This window comes from Orycteropus afer, unplaced genomic scaffold (assembly GCF_000298275.1).
Source record: "Orycteropus afer afer isolate SDZICR_OR568_19922 unplaced genomic scaffold, OryAfe1.0 scaffold00111, whole genome shotgun sequence".
Lineage (NCBI taxonomy): Eukaryota > Metazoa > Chordata > Mammalia > Tubulidentata > Orycteropodidae > Orycteropus > Orycteropus afer.
This window is the reverse complement of record NW_006921698.1, coordinates 7,829,897-7,849,686: the sequence shown is the minus strand read 5'-3', so window position 1 is coordinate 7,849,686 and position 19,790 is coordinate 7,829,897. Positions and strand designations below refer to the sequence as shown.

General features: G+C 36.5%; 1 protein-coding gene across 1 annotated transcript in view; it reads left to right on the top strand.

Annotated features, from left to right (window-relative positions):
* The window catches only part of NIN (ninein), a 117,424-nt gene extending 106,243 nt beyond the window's left edge, over positions 1-11,181 (top strand). The window contains exons 27-30 of the mRNA XM_007943693.2: positions 160-261; positions 4,348-4,548; positions 8,492-8,605; positions 10,972-11,181. Of these exons, the coding sequence (XP_007941884.1) occupies positions 160-261; positions 4,348-4,548; positions 8,492-8,605; positions 10,972-11,181 (627 nt within the window). The remainder of the gene's footprint in view (positions 1-159; positions 262-4,347; positions 4,549-8,491; positions 8,606-10,971) is intronic.
* The last annotated feature ends 8,609 nt before the right edge of the window (positions 11,182-19,790 follow it).

Here is a 19,790-nt window from a genome sequence, read left to right as displayed (position 1 = left end):
GCGTTGCTGTAAATTCTATTGCTTTTTGTTTTCCATCACTGAATTAACTTTTTTACCTCCAAGAGTTAGGATTTCTGATAACACAAATTTGCTGACGTATAGTAGAGCAACTCAGTTGGTTTGGTTGGTTTTTAAGAAAATATTTTTGTTTTCTAACAGGTCAGTCAGCTGAATTCCCTTGAACGAGAATTAGAAACAATTCATTTGGAAAGTGAAGGCCTGAAAAAGAAACAAGTAAAACTGGATGAGCAGCTAATGGAGGTAAGTTTTTAAGCAAATGGCCTTAGCTATTAAGAATATTTTAATCCATGAATGAGCCATTTGTTGGAGGAGACTAGACACAGCATTGAATTCCTGTTGTGAAAATCTAAGTACATTGCCAAGCTGCATTCTTTGGTCTGTTTTACCAAGTTTGATTGATAGATGTTTTTGCTTAATCATACAGTCATAGGAATCCATACTGATTTACAGAGAAAGGAAGAATGTTGATTATTCTAAAATACAAAGGCCTATGTTTTAAGTAAGGAGCTCTGGTGGTGTGGTAGTCAAGGCATTTGGCTGCTAACCAGAAGATTGGCAGTTTAAATCTGCTTCTCAGGAGAAAAATGAGGCAGTCTGCTTCTATAAATATTTACAGCCTTGGAAACCCTGTGGGGCAGTTCTACTCTGTCCTATAAGGTTGGAATCCATGGCAGTGGGTTTGGTTTGGTTTTTAGATACCCCAAGCAAATTCAGGTGGCAGGGACTCAGTCTAACACCAGCCAAGGGGCCCAAAGCTCTCTCACCACCTCTGTGATTTTAACAGTGTCCTGCTGCCTCCTATATTGTAACCTTTTAGAGATAATCATTGCTCTCTAACAACCTCTTAAATTAGGAAGTTCAGGCAAGGAATTTGGAAGCATTAGCATTTGAAAGTTTAAAAGTGCTGCCATTGTACATTACTATGTTTATAACTCAGAACCGCCTTTTGAGAGTCATATCTGATAAATATAAAATGGGTATGTAATACTTGTCAGCTTGGACATGGGGTTTATAATCTAGATTGTTTTGTGAAAACTGAGTACAATTATAGGATATAAAACAACTTATGTATAAATCATCATTAATAAATAAAAATTTAATTGAGATACTTTGCTTTAGATAGATGAAAATAGTCAATTAATAACCCAGCATTTAGTGAACTGTGAAATTTATGTAAGGTAGAGAAACACAGGTAGGAAATGTCTTTTTGTGCTCTTAAAAAATATTACATATGTGTATATTTTCAAGCCAGGATTATAGAAAGGAAGAGAGAGATTTGTATTTTCTCTTATGAAGCTGGACACATGCAAAGGTAACTTTAAATAGATGTTTGGTTTTAAATGTGAAATATGGACAACCATATTCTATTGATATTTAAATGACCACTGAAATGTCTATCAATTTTAAGCTCTCTGATTTATCCACTAAGGGGGATATTAGGAAAATGATAAATAGTGAAATTCAAACAATTTTTTCCTTTTTCTGGCAGCGTATAATAAATGTGTCCAAAGCCTTGAGCTGTGAGCTGTGTTTAGATGTAGATGTGCTTTTCTGATGAAGTAATTACATACTTTAATGAATAAGATGTCTGAAGCCAAGCCCAACAGTGTCTAGTCCAAATTGAAAAGTAACAGGGTATATACTTAATCACTATTCGATCCTCTCCAAATGCTCTGACAACAGGCCAGTTTTTCTCCCACCTGCTCGAGCTGGCCTCAGAAGCCCTGTCTCTCCAGCCTCACTTTACATTGCCAGCTGTTATAAGCAATTTCCACTCCTAATTTTTCTCCCTAATGTGGTGGTAAATATTTGCTAATGGATGAGAGAAATTGAGTGTTCTTGGCACTGGAACTACATAACTAAGGGAAAAGCATGACTGTTCCATTTGAACACTAAAAAGAACAGCACACACCATCTACTTTAATGGAATTTACATTAGGAAATAAGACTGAGCCATTAAGTCTATATAGATTTATAGACATTGGATTTTTTAGCGTATGTTATGGTATCTATAGTTTAGGCTAATTTGGGAAATTAAAGTGATTTTCACACCATTTTTTTGTGCCCACACTCACCTGAGGGTTAGGTCTATTCTTATTCTGACAGGAATTCTCATCTGGTTGGGGTGAGAAGCAGCAGATAGGCAGGGAGATGTTCTGACATGAGAATCTTGGGAGGTAGAGGATTTGAGAAAAGCTTTCCAGGTGATTCTAGTCTGATGTATGTGCTCCCTAAGCAAAAGGGTCTCTCCTCATTCTTACATACCAGTTCAGAGTGTAGCTGGGACTCGAAAGTAGAAGAGTTAGAGTTTGACTCCCACGTCAGGGCTTTTTCAACGATATAAGAGGTAATGTTCTATAAATAATTCATTTGAACATTCAAAAAAAATGGTTTATAGACTGTATCAGCAGGTCTCAAGCCTGCTTGTACACCTCTGTCACCAAACTACTCAGATAAGAGAACAACAAAAATGTCTTATAGCTTATATTCCACACCTCCAAGTACCAAGGGATCTAATAGCAGATCCATTTCATACCAGACCCAGAATCTTCTAAACAGTTGTATTGGGAACTTGGAATAAAGGTGGCAAACTCACAAACCAACCAAATTACAGTAGGTGAGGAAGCAGTTTCATAATTGGAGCTATAAAACATTTTTGTCTACAGACTTGATATGCAAAGAAATGTAAATGTTGGTCCTTCTTCAGCTCTTACTGACTAGAGCCTATGTATTCATATATGTAATATACTCAACTGGTAGCATTCCTTCTCTTTTTCTTCCTCTTTTTTTTTTAACTCCTGTAATTTCTTTTGTTTGTTTTCCTTATCTGTGGCTAACCTGTACCTAGAACTCAGTGGTTGGAACTAGCAGAGAAGGGTGCAGTTCTCTGCCTGAGATAGTGTGTGAAGGTAGTACATTCTTTTCAATGAACTTTCATAGCATGAATACATCTCATTAAACTCCTGGTTCATGTAATCATTTCTACTGACTATAACAATAAGTAGTTACAATAAGAGCCAGTATTCATTTTCATTTTTATTTAACTCTGGAATATATCTCCATTTACTTTTATGCCAGGATTTTCCTCAGTATGTAAAGCATTGTGTATGAAGAAAGTTCTCTCTCTAATATAAAATTACTGGAATATAATTCTCTATAGCCTCTGTTCCTGAAAATAAAGTGGTGGGTTTTCTACATTTACAGCTAGAAGTATTTGAAAATGGATAAATGCCCACCTCAGAAATTCAAGTTTAAGGAAATGGATAATGGCTCTGAAGTTTCATGATAACATTTAGTTTTGCTGTGAAGGGCCTTTTTCCCCTTCTCATGAGCCTGGGGGTGCTTCCTCTTGACTTTAGTACTTGGTCATGTTTGTTGCATTCCTTCCATTGAGCCATGTGTCTGCTGATTATGTAGGCAGATGAGAGGTGGCATGCTTTTCACAGGCCAAAAAGCAATGTGTCCTCCCCTTCCTTCCCTCTTGGATTGGCATGTTGATATGTACACCATTTCCTCATTGTCTTGAACAAATACTTCTGTGTACTCTGGTTCCCAGATGTGCTGGGATATCACCTTATGTGCCAGAATTGCCTGTCTTACTGTGCTACTTAATTTAAGGTTATAGCTACACATTGATAAACTAAGGTAGGTTAAAATATTTTTAGATCTAAGATAAGATTCTTTGAAAAAAAAATTGTAGACTTGGATTTGGAAAATACATAGGCATTAAACATTTCTCTCCATATTTTCCTATGTCAACTAGAGCAATAATCTAATTAAATTTTGGTCTAGTGTAAGAGAAAATGAAGTAGAATTCAGATGTATCGTGTATGTTGTGAAGGAGCCTTGGCAGTACAATGGTTGAGCACTTGGCTGCTAACCAAAAGGTTAATGATTTGAATCCATCCAGTGGCTCCATGGGAGAAAAGACCTGGCTGTCAGCTCCCATAAATTTTGTAGCCTGGATGACCCTATGGAGCAGTTCTACTCTGTCACACGGGTCACTATGGGTCAGAATCAACTTAATGGCATTTAACAATAACATGTATATCATGTACCTCATGCCCTTATAGTCACTTGAGAATGAGGAAGCACAAATTTTAAAAATCTAATACTATTAAGAAGGCCTGCTTGTTGATTAATTATACTGTCTCCTAAGCTAAATGACTCTTCCATTTACATCTGAATCAAGCTCAGATATGCCAATTTCCCAGCTATCAGTGGATATTAGAAGCCAGTAATGAATTCATAGACTTCATTACTCCCTGCTTTACACCTTCAGGGGCAGCTGTGGTATTAAACATGCCCTTTGTCCCTGCCCTTCAGATGCAGCACCTGAGGTCCACTGTGATGCCTAGCCCATCCCCTCATGCTTGGGATCTGCAGCTGCTCCAGCAGCAAGCCTATCCGATGGTGCCCAGGGAGCAGTTTCTGCAGTTTCAGCACCAGCTGCTGCAGGCAGAAAGGATCAACCAGCACCTGCAGGAGGAACTTGAGGACAGGACCTCCGAAACCAACACGCCACAGGTATGAAACTTTCTTTTTCTTTTTTTTTAATAAACTTCAAACTGATGAGTTGCCTAATTTTTTTCTAATGTTTGCAAGTTCAAAAGTGAGGACCTAAATATCTTGTAAGAGAGTTACACTTTGCCTGTATTAGAGAGCCACAGAACTGCAGTGCTACTTTTAAGCTGTCCACTTCTAAGCTGGGTAATTAGGTGTCCGGGATCTCCTTTACCCTTGTGGAAATAGGGTAAGAAGGAGCAGGGTCCCTTGAGTATGGTGCACAGTTTGCCCATCGTTATTGTCTGATACCAAAACTGATACAAAATTCAAGTGGGAACCCAGGATATGCACAACTAATAACGTCCTGGGTTTTCCTATAGCAGCTGGGAGTAGCCTGCTCAGTTCCGTGAATTCACAAGTAGGGACTTTTCACAACTTTTCAGTAAAGGGGAATGTGTAATTGGGGAAATTTTTTAGTTGGCATAGGTTAACTTAATTTTTTAGAAATGATCTAGCTTGAAAACTATTTTTAAGAAAATAAAGATCTTCTTTCCCTTCTCATTGAATTAGCATTATCCCAGCTCACTACCAGACACAGGCTCGTCTTACCTACTTTTTCACATTGTTATTTCTCTTTTGTACTGTGTTCATAATCATGCTTTTTCAGAAGTCTCATAACTCCTTAGACTTGCCCATTTATTTAGAATAAGAAATAAAAAGTACTTTTTATGAGTTCTTAACTAGTTTTTTTAATTCTAAATAAATTAATTTGGAAATTAAATTCTGTATAAATTCTAAATTTTTTCTGGTTTGAATGGTCTTCTCCTGCTTCCAAATACCTTGCCTGTCAGTAAACATTTGATAAGGAATTTCCCAACTTTCTTTTCCTAAATCCCTACAAAGTGGCTTCAGAAAGCCACATTGTTGTTGTTGTTGTTGTTAAGTGCCGTCGAGTCGTTTCCGACTCATAGCGACCCCATGCACAGCAGAACGAAACACTGCCCGATCCCGCGCCAGCCCCACAATCCCTGCTATACTCGAGCCCATCATCGCATCCACTGTATCAATCCATCTCCCTGAAGGCCTCCCCCTCTTTCGTCGACCCTCCACCCTACCAAGCATGACATCCTTCTCCAGGGAATGGTCCCTTCTTACAACATGACCAAAATAGGTGAGACCAAGTCTGGCCATTCTTGCTTCCAAGGAGCATTCTGGCTGCACTTCCTCCAGGACAGATCTGTTAGTTCTTTTAGCAGTCCACGGTACTTTCAGCATTCTTCGCCAGCACCACAACTCAAAAGCATCAACTCTTCTTCGGTCTTCCTTATTCATTGTCCAGCTCTCACATGCATACCAGGCGATTGGAAATATCATGACGCCACATTAGCGTCATGATTATACATTGGAGTGTGTCATTGTCTTCTCCTATTGCTAAACATTGATGCTTTGTCAGGATGTACCTCTCTGTCTAATAAAAACTGTCTTATGTGTTTTAAAATGCATGTTTTGGGGAGTTTTCTATACCATTTCAATTTCCAAATATTAAAATTAAATTATTGAATTAAAATTGTGATGGTAGGGCATTGGAGGGATGGTTCTTCATTATACAATTGAAATATAAAACCTTGACCTCAGTTATTAATGGATATCCCAAATCAAATGATTTAGCTAGGATTCTGCTCTTGGCTCGGTCATGCACACTAGGGATCTCAAAGCATTTTCTTCCCAGGCCACCTACCAATTTTTAACAATAAAAAATATCCTCTTACTTTGTCTATATTCATAATCATCCTTTTTCAGGGTGATTTTACTCCAATTACTTCAGGGTTAGAGTGACAAAAACTTTTCAATCCTCCAGCCAGGTGACAAGGTGGACTACATATTGCTCTGTAGAATGCCACCTGTAGGCTCATCAGTTTCCATCCACTGAGATGACACAAATTTTAAGATCACAGAATATTATTAGAGTCTGCACGTTGTCTGTGTGTGTGGAGTGATGTGATTTCTTCTGCCTTTGCATTGCTCTGCTTGCTTATGTCGTGTTAACGTATGTGCATTTAAAGACTGTTTGCATTATAAATGTGAATTTAGACTTCCCCAGAAAGTAAAATCTGGACATCAGGGTGAAGTGTACCACTTGCCTTCTTTCTCTAGGCCTTGCTACCGGAGCAGCGAGCAGTGCATGCAGATTCCTACAGAAGGATTGGGCACCTGTGAAAACTGGGCTGCTATTGATGGCATTTCTTACCATGGCAGATACTCAGATGCACACATCCACACACCACACAAACACAGAGACATAAGCTGAAATGTTTTGGAATCAAGTGCTCTTTTAAATTATTTTACTCTTACTATTATTATTGTTAAGCCTCACAGTATTATGTCTCTTATTTATTTATGTAGAAATGACAGATTTTGTGAATCAAATTCACAAATACCAGCTTGTTACAAATCATTTTATTTATGCCATTTAAAGAGTGTGAATTTGAAATTCTTGAAATGATGTATTCTATATATTTTCTCATTCCATATGTTGTAACTATTTTTAACAAAAGGACCTACTTTTGTATATGGAATTTGAAAATCAGGACTATTTATACTGTTTTGTATAAGTTGTATAAAACTTTTTGACAGGAAAAAGGAAAATTTTGATGAAACAATAAAATAAATTTTAAATATATGCCTGCTTTTGTTCTTCCTCTTCCTCCCACTCTTTGGCCATATTCCATGTTCTTTGAATTCATTATTTGTTATTATATTTTATATTTGTTTTGTTTTGTTTATTTAGGCAAGTGGAAATTGGGTACTTTCTATTTATTCCTAAACTCTAAACACTATTGTATTTTTTTAAATACAGGGCTTTTTAAAAAGCTAGATGGTCTCAAGGCCTGACTTCTTGACATTTACTTTCTGCCTTAGATTTGTGACTACTAAACTTTTCATATTCAAATTAGTTATGATTTTGTTCTTTATGATTGTTACTGTTTAACATCCAAATATGTTGACTTTCAACTTACGTATGACCATTCTGCTTGCTTTTTAAAGGCTAACTTTTTAAGAATATTTTAAAGGCAAGTTATGCTATCAGCCATTAACTTCTGAACTTTGTTTAAACCTTTGAAGAACCTTTTGAAATCTGGAATTCCTTGTGTGGACATTTTGGTAGATTTGTGGGAGAGGGAAAGAATAGTCAATTCTAGTCTAAGCTCTCTCTAGGTCTGTCTGCCTTCTGAGAAGCATGTACTCCTTAATCCATCACTGTTGTGTGAGGAAAGGAGGAAGGAAAGGCTGGGGTTCCTTTCCTGTCCTATTGTTTTATTTAGAAGCTGTTTGCAGGGAGAAGATCCTTAATTTTAAATCCGTTCTGATGATAAACCCAAGCCAGATGTTTGCTTCACATGGACAAGTCAAATTGGGAAATAGATGACTAGAATAACTGGCAGGAAGAGGCTGATTATTATTAAGAAAAAAACACAAACATTGTTACAGTAATCAGCCATTTCAAAGGAAAAACAGACACGCATATTGAAGCTGATTGGGCATATTAGGTAATTGTGAAAACTCTGTTTTTGTTTCATTGTTGAGAAGCCCACACTATTAAAAAGACTCAAATCACAGATGGATGAAGGAAAACCATCTTTTTATTTACTTTGGATACCCATTTTACTAGAAGTACAAGTAGGTATTAAATTACAGGTTTTAAGAATTTTGTTTTCTCTCAGGGGATGATGGTAACACAGGTAAGATTCTCTTTTTGTTTTGTTTTTGCCTTTGCTTTTTTCTCTGATAGGATTACTTTTCTAAAATGTGCAAGTAAAACTCCCATTTCATTAGAAATCCATTCTTCCTGTTACAAGCCAGAGCATTTGCTGCCCTTCCTATAGGCATCTTGTGGGGAAAATACACTTTTCTTTTCAGTATGGCATGAGTTTCAAATGATAATACACATTTTTCTTCTTTGCAGGGATACCAGGAACAAATGGTAACGGTCATGGAGGAACGAATGATGGAAGTTGAACAGAAACTGAAACTGGTAAAAAGACTTCTCCAGGAGAAAGTGAATCAGCTCAGAGAACAAGTGAGCCTCCCTGGTCATCTCTGTCCACCCACTCCACATTCCAGTTTTAACTCCAGTTTTACATCTCTTTATTGCCATTAACTTGTTAACGTCTGTTGTCTAATAAAGGCAAACTCTATAAATGTCTACAAGAACTTAGAAATCTCTCTCCCATTCCCCCAAACATATGAATTCTGTATTCTACATCATTTCTTTTCCAAAGCTCTGTTAAGGTGTATATTTTTCTACCATTAAAAATTATATATTTGCTAACAGTGACTCACATAGACCTAAAGCATTCCTAATGAGGTTTCGGTGGCTCGAATTGAATATTTATAGTTTTTTTTTTTCTGCCCAAGCCAGGAAATGTTCCTGTTTAAATACCCAGAGAAATGATAATGGTGAAAAATTGCAGAGTACGGGGCTGGTAATAAATGGAACTTTAGCTTTCCTGTTACCAACAGCTTGTGACAACCTCAAAAAGTACCTTACTGTTACACCCAGACTCCAAAAAAATATATGCTTTGAATCAGTCTGGACTCCAAATTCTAAGACCACTAGGCAGTCTGATAATTTTCACCTACCCAAGGAGGGGTCGCTATGAGTCGGGGCCAACTCAATGGCACATAACAACAACAACAACAACAGTAGCAGGGGTAGCCTCGGGGTTTAGAAATTAGTTGTATATTCACTGAAGAGACATGCAGGGAAAACTACTTCCAGGAGAGTTCTGTGGAAACGGAGATTGAAATGGACTCAATTCCAGGAAGGGAGGTAGAAATTGCCCAACCTGGTTTTCTAAGTACATAAAACCTAAATATAATAATCCCAGGAGAATCTGAGTACAGAGGTAGACAGGATCTTTTCTTTGCCCCATTATTTTAATTCATAGAGTCAAGAGAAATAGAAAGGCCTGTTCAATAAACATTTATCTATTCAACCTTTTAATCATTCACTTGACACATAGTTACTATGTGCCAGGTCTTGCTCTAAGCCACTAGAGATACAACAAAGTGAATGAAACAAATTCCCTGTCCATGTGGAGTACAAATTCTAGTATACCTCCAAGGTGCTAAGCATTTGGCCAGTGATAGGTTCAAGAACAGGGTTGACTCTATTTTCTGCAGAGGGGAACACAGAGAAGAGATACTTCATCCAGCCCAGAAATTTAAAGAATATTCCTGAAGGCTTCTTAAACTGAGTCCTGAGGGATGAATATGACTTGGACACATGCAGAAATGTGGGAAGGGCAGTTTAGGGTATGGGAACAATTTGCAGTTGTGACAACATATGGGACATAGACATCTACAAGCCCTTTGTTAGCTATTCGTGCTGTCCTGGGACAGGCAGGAGAAGAGCAGTAGAGGCCTTTACGTACTGAGCCAAGAAGTTTGAAGTTTATACTGTAAGGAATTAAGAACCCTTGGAGGGTTTTTAATGAAATCAAGGGAGGGAGAATGGGTGGGAAGAAGTAAAGAAAAATTGTATTAGAAGGGTTCAGTAGATAGTAGGTTCTGAAGGGTTGAGATGTTATACTTACCAGTCATTTCCGTTCTGGGCTTCAGAGTGTTAGGGTCTTTATATCCTTGCTCTTTGAAACGCTAATAAATCAACTGGCCACTCTTCAGCTTGTTCTTTATTCCTTTAGGCCTTTATATGTTTAAATGTCGTGTCTGGTTTTCAGATGCCCTGGGTATAAAATGAGAAGTTGGAGGTACAGTGAAGGAAGGGAGGAATAGAAGCTGTTCATCACAGAAGCAACATAAAATTATCCTAAGGCTGCCGATAAGTTTTCCTATCCCAACATACACTATATATTCTGACCATAAGATTTGTGGTTAGAATATATTTAAAACCTTCTAAGTAAGGCTCTGTGTAAAAGAAGAGTTAAGGCAAAGTTAACTACTCAACTATTATCTCTTTGTTATAATACATGAGCCAGATTTTAAAATAATCAGTAGGATATATTATAACTGGGAAGCTGAAGTATCTGATGTTAAGAGTAGATTTAAACAGTCTATACTGTACACTTCAGAAACTTAAGTTGTAAAAAATGTTTTGATATTTTCAGAGAATGAATAAATAACACCTAATTCATTTACCTGAGGAAAAAAAAAAAACTTTGATTTTTGACCCCTCAATTATCAATCTCTTCTTTTTATCAATATCTTCTACAAACATACTGGGAAAAGGAACACCTTGGGAAAAATGGATCTGTTCCACTTGTATTTCTGATGCCAGGTCTGATGTTAACACTGTATTATAAATAAAAGAATATAATTGATAGAAACCATTTGCCTTTATAAGCAACTGTCTTTGTATCAGACCTTAAACTTAAAACCAGAATTACAGAAATGGAGTCAAGATGTTTCTGGTTCTGTTTCTAGCTCTGCAAGAACAGTAAAGCAGATGAGATGGTGAAGGATTTGTATGTTGAAAATGCCCAATTGTTGAAAGCTCTGGAAATGACTGAACAGCGACAGAAAACAGCAGAGAAGAAGAATTACCTCCTAGAAGCGAAGATTGCCAGTCTCAGTGACATAGTCAGGAATCTGACACCAGCGCCATTGACTTCTATACCTCCTCTGAGGTCATAGCCAAGCCAAAGAATATTTGTGCACTTTATCAAAATGGATGGAATATTCAGTAGATTCTTATAACCTTTCCTTTTCTTCTTTCTTTCTTTCTTTCTTTTTTTTTTTTTTAAAGACCTTTGATAGCTTAAAATTAAGCCTAACCTAAAACTGCCAGCAGAGGATTGGCATCTCCATTCATTGTAATTAGTTTTTCTAAATAGACCCATGCAGAAGTTTTGGACAAATATTCATGTATTTCACTCTGTAAATTATTCTTAAACTTTCTATTTAATTTTTTAAAATATTTTACTAATGCTAAGAAGGCAAATATATGAAAATAATTCAAGAACCTTAAAATCCCAGTTTTGAATAAGTTTTAAAAACTATTATTGTGTACAAATCTGTATGTAAATTCAAGATATTCAAATCCAAATAGAATAGTTATTTTGAACTTTATTTATTTTAAAACCAAATTTAGGTGTTCTGCACATATAAATACTGGAAAAGTCATTCTGTTTCTAGTAGTTTTGGTTCTTTGAATTAATGGGCAGACTTGTGTTTGATGAGGAAGCCGAGCTCATGTTTATCCACTGAAGTCAGAAAAGTCTGAGTCCACAGAACTCGACTTCCAACATCTAAGACAGTATTACCACTCTTGCTGTGTTACAGATACAAAACTGATTGACTCAACTGCACTGTTAGCTAATTTTAAAGCTTTGCTTTCTTTGAACAGCCTTTTTTTCCATTTGGGAGCTTGTCTTCTAAGAAATGGTTTATAAAGCCGCATTTTAAAGCACTTGAACTGTAGGGAAAACACTGAAAGAAACCACTTTGGAGTAAACAGCTACTCTCGGAAGAGAGAGAAACAAACTATGTGGGTTTTTCTCTCTCTCAAATCTTGGAATCTGTGAATTTATATATGGGGTTACCTCAAAAACTCAGGGAACAATACCTTAAACTGTCTTCCTGAACTACTATAGGGCCTCTTTAAATATCTGACATGTATAAATCATAAGACCTTATTTATTTGTCTCATTTATCTACAACAATAGTAGAATTTTTATTTCTACATTTTTAGTGAACTTAATGTTCTAGAAAATAGCCTTGATTCTAGAGTGAAAACTCTCTTATAACTAGTAGAAGAGTTTTTTCATTTGTGTCAATATAGGTCAACATTTGCACACTTCTTACTCCTCTATACCACAAATATGATTAGAATTTCTTACCATGATAAGCATTGGCATGCCACCTAATGTAACCAAAAATAAATAAACCCAGTGGCCATCAAGTTGATTCCAACTCATAGTGACCCTTTAGGATAGGGTAGAACTGCCCGATAGGGTTTCCAAGGCTGTCAATCTTTATGGTCCCATGGAGCAGCTAGTGGGTTCAAACCACCAACTTTTTGGTTAGCAGCCAAACGTTTTAACTACTACACGACCAGAGCTCTTTACCCACAGTAAAGAAGTGCCAAATAGGACTTTCCACTCAGTCTCAAGCCCAGGATTTTTTTTAAGCAAAGCAAACATTTTAGATTGAGTAACATATTTTCCATGCACAGTAAAACTTGCAAAAGCCGGCACATGTGTAAGGCAGAAATCTGTCAGAGAAGAAAACTCAAATATTTTCCACTAAAACGAGCAATAGAAAAATGGTAAGACTGCACCCTGTCAAAGGTGGAAAACTTGCGAGACTGGAAAAACAAGGCAGTCCTGTTGAGTTGTGGCTCTCACAAGTTTTACTGTATTCTCTCTTCTAGACTACTTCAGCCAGAAGTTGGTGGAGGACTTGCTAGGTTAGATCACTACCTGTGTTTGTGGGAGAGGAATCAGATCAGAAAAATCTTCTTTGATATATTCCAGGAAAGCACACTTATCTGTTTAGAAGCGATATTAACAGCACAATTAAACACTGCTTTATGAGCAGGAACATATGATAAAGCAAACTGCCTACTTAGTCATATAATGTCAGAAACTCAGTCTCAAAGTAATTTCCATCAAGGAATCTCAGGGTTGCTTGGGGCCTAGCCATCCTCTAGTATCACCTTCCAACCCAGGAGTCTTTGCTGAGTCCTAATGAGGATGGTCATTCATGGGATTGGGAGTTCACACTGGTGAAACTGACCTTTTAATTGTTGGGCAGCTTATATTTCAAAAAGTCCTGTTTTCCCCTTAGAAAAATAATTGTTATGCTTCCTTATAATTATACTTCAAGTTTTTGATATCTGCTATCTTTGCTTCCCTAAATCTTTCTTCTCCAATGTAAACATTCCTAGTAAATCCAACTATTTGTATGGCATTCACTTTAACAGACTCTTTTTCATTTATAACTATAGATAGGCATAGGCTATGGTAAAAAATAAAACTAAGTATCTGTGGTGTATTTATGTGATATGCTTCAAGTTACTGAAGGTCATTGCCATTGCAGACGAAAACCAAGCATATTTCTCAAATAGCTGACTTAGCATGTGATTACATTTGTTGTCATTTTTATATTATGAAAAGTATAATTTGTTTACTTCTATAGATTTGTATTTATGTGTATATAAAATACTGTACAATGATTGTAAATATGACTTTCTGGGAAGTTTAAGGTTACATTTAAAATTTCTTATCCAAAATCAAATGCTGCTCAAATGAAAGTTAATTTAACAATATACACCACCACTGCGTGGAGTCAACTCTAACTCAGCAAATCTGTAGGTCAGAGTAGAACTGGCCCATGGCATTTGCAAGGCTATAAATCTTTACAGAAGCAGAGTACCACATCTTTCTCCTGCAAAGCAGCTGGTGCATTTGAACTGCCAACTTTTGGCTAGCCGAGCACTTTAACCACTGTGCCACCGGGGCTCCTTAACCAACATAAAAACCAAAATCAAACTCACTGCCGTAGAGTCAGATCCGACTCATAGGATTCCCAGGCGATATCACTATGGAAGTAGATTGCCCAACCTTCCTTCTGAGGAGTGGCTGGTGGGTTGGAACCGCTGGTCTTCTGGTTAGTAAATGCCTTAGGCACTACACCACCAGAGTTCCCTTAACCAACATATAGGCTTCTTTCTTGCTTCACTCCACCTAAAAGATTGGAAGAAAAAAAAATCATGTGAAGTATCATAAATTTATACATTTGTGCAGCAGTTTATTTTTTGTAGACAAGTAGGAATTTAACTGCAATTTATAAGACAGCTTACAGATTTTTAAAGACCTTCTGAAGAAATTACTCTTAAATGTTTTAATATTTGCTTTCACACTTTTACATAGTGCTCTTTAAAATTTCAAGTTATATATTATTTTGTAGGCATTTAGCTGCTAGTTTATTAAAAGCAGTGGATTTAAAAGAGCTTTAACTTCTTAACAACAGTTATTTAAAATAGCCCTAGAAGACAGGATCTTTATTTCAAGGAAAGAGAAGTGAGTTTGCCTTTGTGATTGGAAATAATACTTTACACTAAGAAGAGGAAAATGCAAGTTGCAAAAAGTATGTTATTCTATTTTGCTTGCTTCTGCTTTTTAGAAGACTGAACTTTTAAGCTCACATTTGTGAAGGGAGAGAAGTAGAAGAGGAGCAATAAAATTGACCATTGTATTTTGTTTTATTTTTCTCAAATTCTTCCTAAACCCAGATTTTAAAAACTACTCTAAATATGAATCCTTCCCAGAACATTCCTTATATATTTAATCTTTAGCATATTTTATGTAAACAAATCAAAAAGTCATAGGCTTGCAAAGTATAAGAAGAGATCTTACAGGTCTAATATTTCAATAATGCATTAACACCCAGGGCAGGTACTGTTTTGAGAAATTTATTTTTTAAAGATTGAATACAGTTTTCTGGTGGACTTTGATTTTTAAATGTGGAAAATGATTTTTTTAATTTTTGTGATTCTTATGATTGTTTCCTCTTTCTTTTTTGCTGAGTGAAGAAAAAGAGTATCTTATGGATACTCCCAATCAAGGCAAGCCTGAGAGCTTTGTAAGAGCATTAAGCAAGTGCTGTTTTCAATGGATTACATGTAATGACTCATGGGAATGATATAAAAGGAAGCCAGAAACCAAGTTCATGCCCATTAAACCAACTCATTCCATATTTAAAACATATCCTTTATATCTTGTTTGGACCTATTTGACCATCTCAGCATTGTAAAGTAGTTTTGGTTTTATGGCATGTGGATAGTTGTTTAATAACAAATTATCAAAGTTGTATTTTTCTTTTTCAGCTTCTTTGAATGATACAAATTATTCTTTTGGGAAGATATTATCATAGCATGATTTAAGGGAACATATTGTGTGTGAAGGAAAAGCCAAGGTGGAGAGAGCCTGAGTTCACGAAAAGCCGTCTCTAGAATTCCATTCACAAAAAGATTAGTGTTTATGTATTTACATCAACTTTGTATATTTCAACTTAGCCCCTCTATCTTAGAAGAATTTTAACATGAGCTTAAAATGTAAATAAATCAGTAATTTTCAAGCATGACTCTTGTTTTCGATACACCCCAAACTTTTCTAAACAGTTTCATTGTGTTAACATTGGTCTTTAGAGTGGAAAAACAAAACAAAACCCACTGCCTTCCAGTCTATTCTGACTCCTATCGACCCCTATTACGTTTCCAAGGCTGTAAATCTATACGGAAGTAGATTGCCTCATCTTCCACCCAAGGAGCAGCTGGTGGGTTTGAACTGCTGACCTTCTGGTTAGCATCTAAATCCCATACCCAAGCATCAAAATATTGCACTGAACACATTTTACAAATACCAAATCTCAGCCCCAACTCCAGACCTATTTAATCAGAATCTGCATTTTAAAAAGATCACCAAATGATTTGTTGTGATTTAGATCACTGGAACTCCATTCCTGACAAAGAATTAATGACTTTCACACCAGACATTTTGGGGTCCCTGTACCCTATAGCATTCATACTTTACTTCTAAAATCCTGACTTAACCTTAGGCAAGGTTCTGCTTGAAATTTTGAGTACTTCAGAGGTGGCTGTATTTTACTTTGCCATCTTAAAGGGTGGCTCAGACTTTGTTAACTGGGTTGCTCATGAATGATGAAATACATGCAATTAGATGGCATAAAAAGTTAATATGAAAGTATATTAGGTTATTATGCTTAATTCCAAAATGTAGAAAGGTTGGGCCAACCTAGTATTGTCTAACAAGCTCTATTTTCTTTATTTTCAAAATTTTTATACCAAATTCACTGCCTTTATCAGGCAGGAACTGTCATCCCATTTTACAGATGAGAAAACTGAAACTTAGCGAAGTTGGACCTATTCAAGGTCATACAGCCAGATAAAGGAAATCAGGTCTCAAGGTCCAGGTTTGTCTGTATTAGCATGTTGCAAATTTCCATCAATTCCTCTTGACGAAACAAAACATTTAATAAGTGAATACCTACCATGTACACTGCACATTCCTGTTTCCAATCTGGGGTAGAGTGGTAAGCATTTTATACAAAAAAGTTTTTAAAGAAATAACATCCATACAGATAATAATTAAGTTTTGTTGCTATTGCTATGGGTACTGAGATAAGGAGGAGAGATTAATGTCCTCGTGTATTTTAATGTATAAAATTGGTAACGTTCTTAACCTAGCATTAAATGGCGTTCTAACGAAGAAGAATATTGTCCAGTATTAAAATGTTTAGACTATAAAAGGGATTATTCTTGAAAAGTGTCAGTATCACCATCTAAGCTACAATGGTTGTTCTCTTCACCTGGAACACCAGAGAAAGGAGGTAAGTTGGGAATAGGAGTAGGATATGGAATATGTGGCTAATTGCCTCCATGAACAACTCCCCTTAGATCATGAGCCCGGAAGAAATTAATCTGTCTGGCTACTATTACTGAATGTTTTCATCAAAGATTCTGCAGCAGAATCCTGATCAAAAGGGAAATGTGGAACAGAATTTTGAGTTCTCGGTGGAATCTTGACTTTCTAGAGCCATAGAGACTGGATAAACCCCAAAAACTATTGCCCTGATTTAATCTTTAAGCCTTAAACCAAGACTGTCTCCTGAAGTCTTTGAACCAAACAATAAAGCAAAAACCAAGTCCATTGCTGTCAAAATTATTCCAACTCATAGTGACCATATAGGACAGAGTAGAACTTCCCCCTTATGGTTTCCAAGGCTATAATCTTTAGGAAGCACATGGTCACATCTTTCTCCCATGGAGCAGTTGTGGGTTCCAACCACCAACCTTTCATTTAGTAGCCAATTGATTAACCACAGTACTCTGAGGGCTTCTGAACCAAACAACAGTTCAGCTTAATTAGTAAAAATTATGCCTGCCTTGAACAGTGTGCTCTTTTAAAGAATTCTCTATGTGGGATCAAACTGACAACAGTAACTCAAAAGGTTAGATGAGTTTAAGGGGCCATGAGTTTATGCTAATGGTGGTGAAAGAATAATTTGAAAAAAAGTAGTAATGGATGCACAAGTTGAAGATTGTAATCAATGTCACTGAATTGTAGAAATGGTTGAAATGGTGTATCTTTTGCTGTGTGTATTTCCACCAAAACACACACAAAAAGTCTTAATGTCATAAACAAAGACTGGAAATGTTCTAAATAAAAGGAGACTAAATGCATATGACAATTAAATCCAATACCTAATCCAAGACTGGATGCTACATTGAAGAAGGAAAGCATGCTATTGCAGGCAAAATTGGGTCAACTGACACAATTGGAATACAGATGGTAAACTAGAAAATACTATTGTATCAATGTCACTTTTACTGAAGTTGATAACTACTGTGATTATGTAAACATATACTGTATTCTTAGGAAATACATACTGAAGTATTTAAGAGTAAAGTGTCATGATGTATGAAACGTATTCTCAGAAACAACAAAATTAGGGACAGGAGAGGAGGAGAATTTGTTATAGTTGGGGATGGTAATCAGGGCGTGAAATCAAATGTACGCGAACTGTTGAATGTAAAACAAATTTTGCTCTGTAAATCTGCACCCAAAGCACAATAAAATTTAAAGAAAGAAACAAAACTACACACACACACACACAGAGGGAGAACAAATGATAAAGTAATTTAAAAAAAAAATTGGTGAACAATGAAAACAAACCACCAAACCCAACCCAGTGCCATCAAGTTGATGCCAACTCATAGTGACCCCATAAGACAGCAGAGCTGCCCCATAGGGTTTCCAAGACTGTAAATCTTTAAGGAAGCAGACTACCACAACTTTCTCCTGTGGAGCGGCTAGTGGGTTCAGAGCACCAAACTTTCGGTTATATTAACAACAGGTGAAGCCAAATAAAAAGTTTGCAAGTATTTGTAATTGCATTCTTGAAAACTTCCTGTAAGTTTGATGTCATCTCCAAATAATAACATTTCAAACTTTTTTTCATATTTCCCTGGGAATTTGGAAAATGGGACAATGTGAGACTGGGCTTTGTAGCAGAAGAGGTAAAAGCTAAAAGGAAGCATCAAGAGGGTCCATAGGTACAGGACAGGCCATTAAGGACATGAATCACACACATACAAAAATGACAGTCACGAGGAAGGTCCAATGGGGGCTCGGGATATTTCTCTATATTTGAAAACACACAGGTCATCTACATTCACAAATGCTTTTATTCTCCTTTGAGAAGAATCTGGCTTTAAAAAATAGAAGCCCACTAGTTTAAACCCTTCCATTACCAAATTACTTTTTGTTCATAAGATTTTGTAGATATGCTTTTTCACTAATGGAATGCATGCAGAAATGAGTGTTTTTAAATTGTTGTTAAGTATGAAGGATTTTGATCAATATTATGTGGGATACATATTTCCCAATGGACTCTGGTGGTAAGATAGGTGGGATGAGGCAAAGGAAAAATATTCAGAATACCTAATCCTGATACTACACCTTTCCAATAACACGCAGGAACCAGTTAATATATTTACAAGCCTTATCTCAATGTACAGAAGCCCAAAGAGACAAGTTTTACATATTTACTCCTCCAGGATGCACCGTCTCATATAATAACCTCTCAACGCAGCAATATGTCATTGATGAACATCTTTCTGTTTTATGCAATTACACAACTCTCTGCCCCAATGGTAGCACATACTATACTGGGAAAAAAAAAAGCCTCCCAAGAAACCCAAGAGGTGGGAAATATAAATGGGACACAGATGTACCACAAGTTACAAAAGAATTAAGTAAATGAGGATTTACTATAAGGAATCAGATTTGTTTCATGGAGCCAAATGACAAGAATATAGACACAGGAATTAAAACAAAGATTTCTCTCTATTCCTATCTCCATCTCTCTTTTCCTATTTTTCTCTCTCCCTCCCAGGAGCTCTGGCTGTTAACCAAAAGGTCAGTGGTTTGAACCCACCAGACATTCCACAGAAGAAAGATGTGGCAATCTGTTTCCATAAAGATCACAGCCATGGAAACCCTATTGGGCAGTTAGTTCTACTCTATTCTATAGGGTCACTATGAGTCAAAATTAACTCTAAGGTAATGGGTTTGGTTGTTTTTTTTTTTGTTGTTGTTGTTGTTGTTGTTGTTTTTCCTTTTCCCTCCTAATCTTTATTTCTAATTATTTGGTCTCTTTTGGATTTCCTGGTGAAAGCAGTGTCACTTTTAAATTAAAGGTAATATGTCTACCTGGGA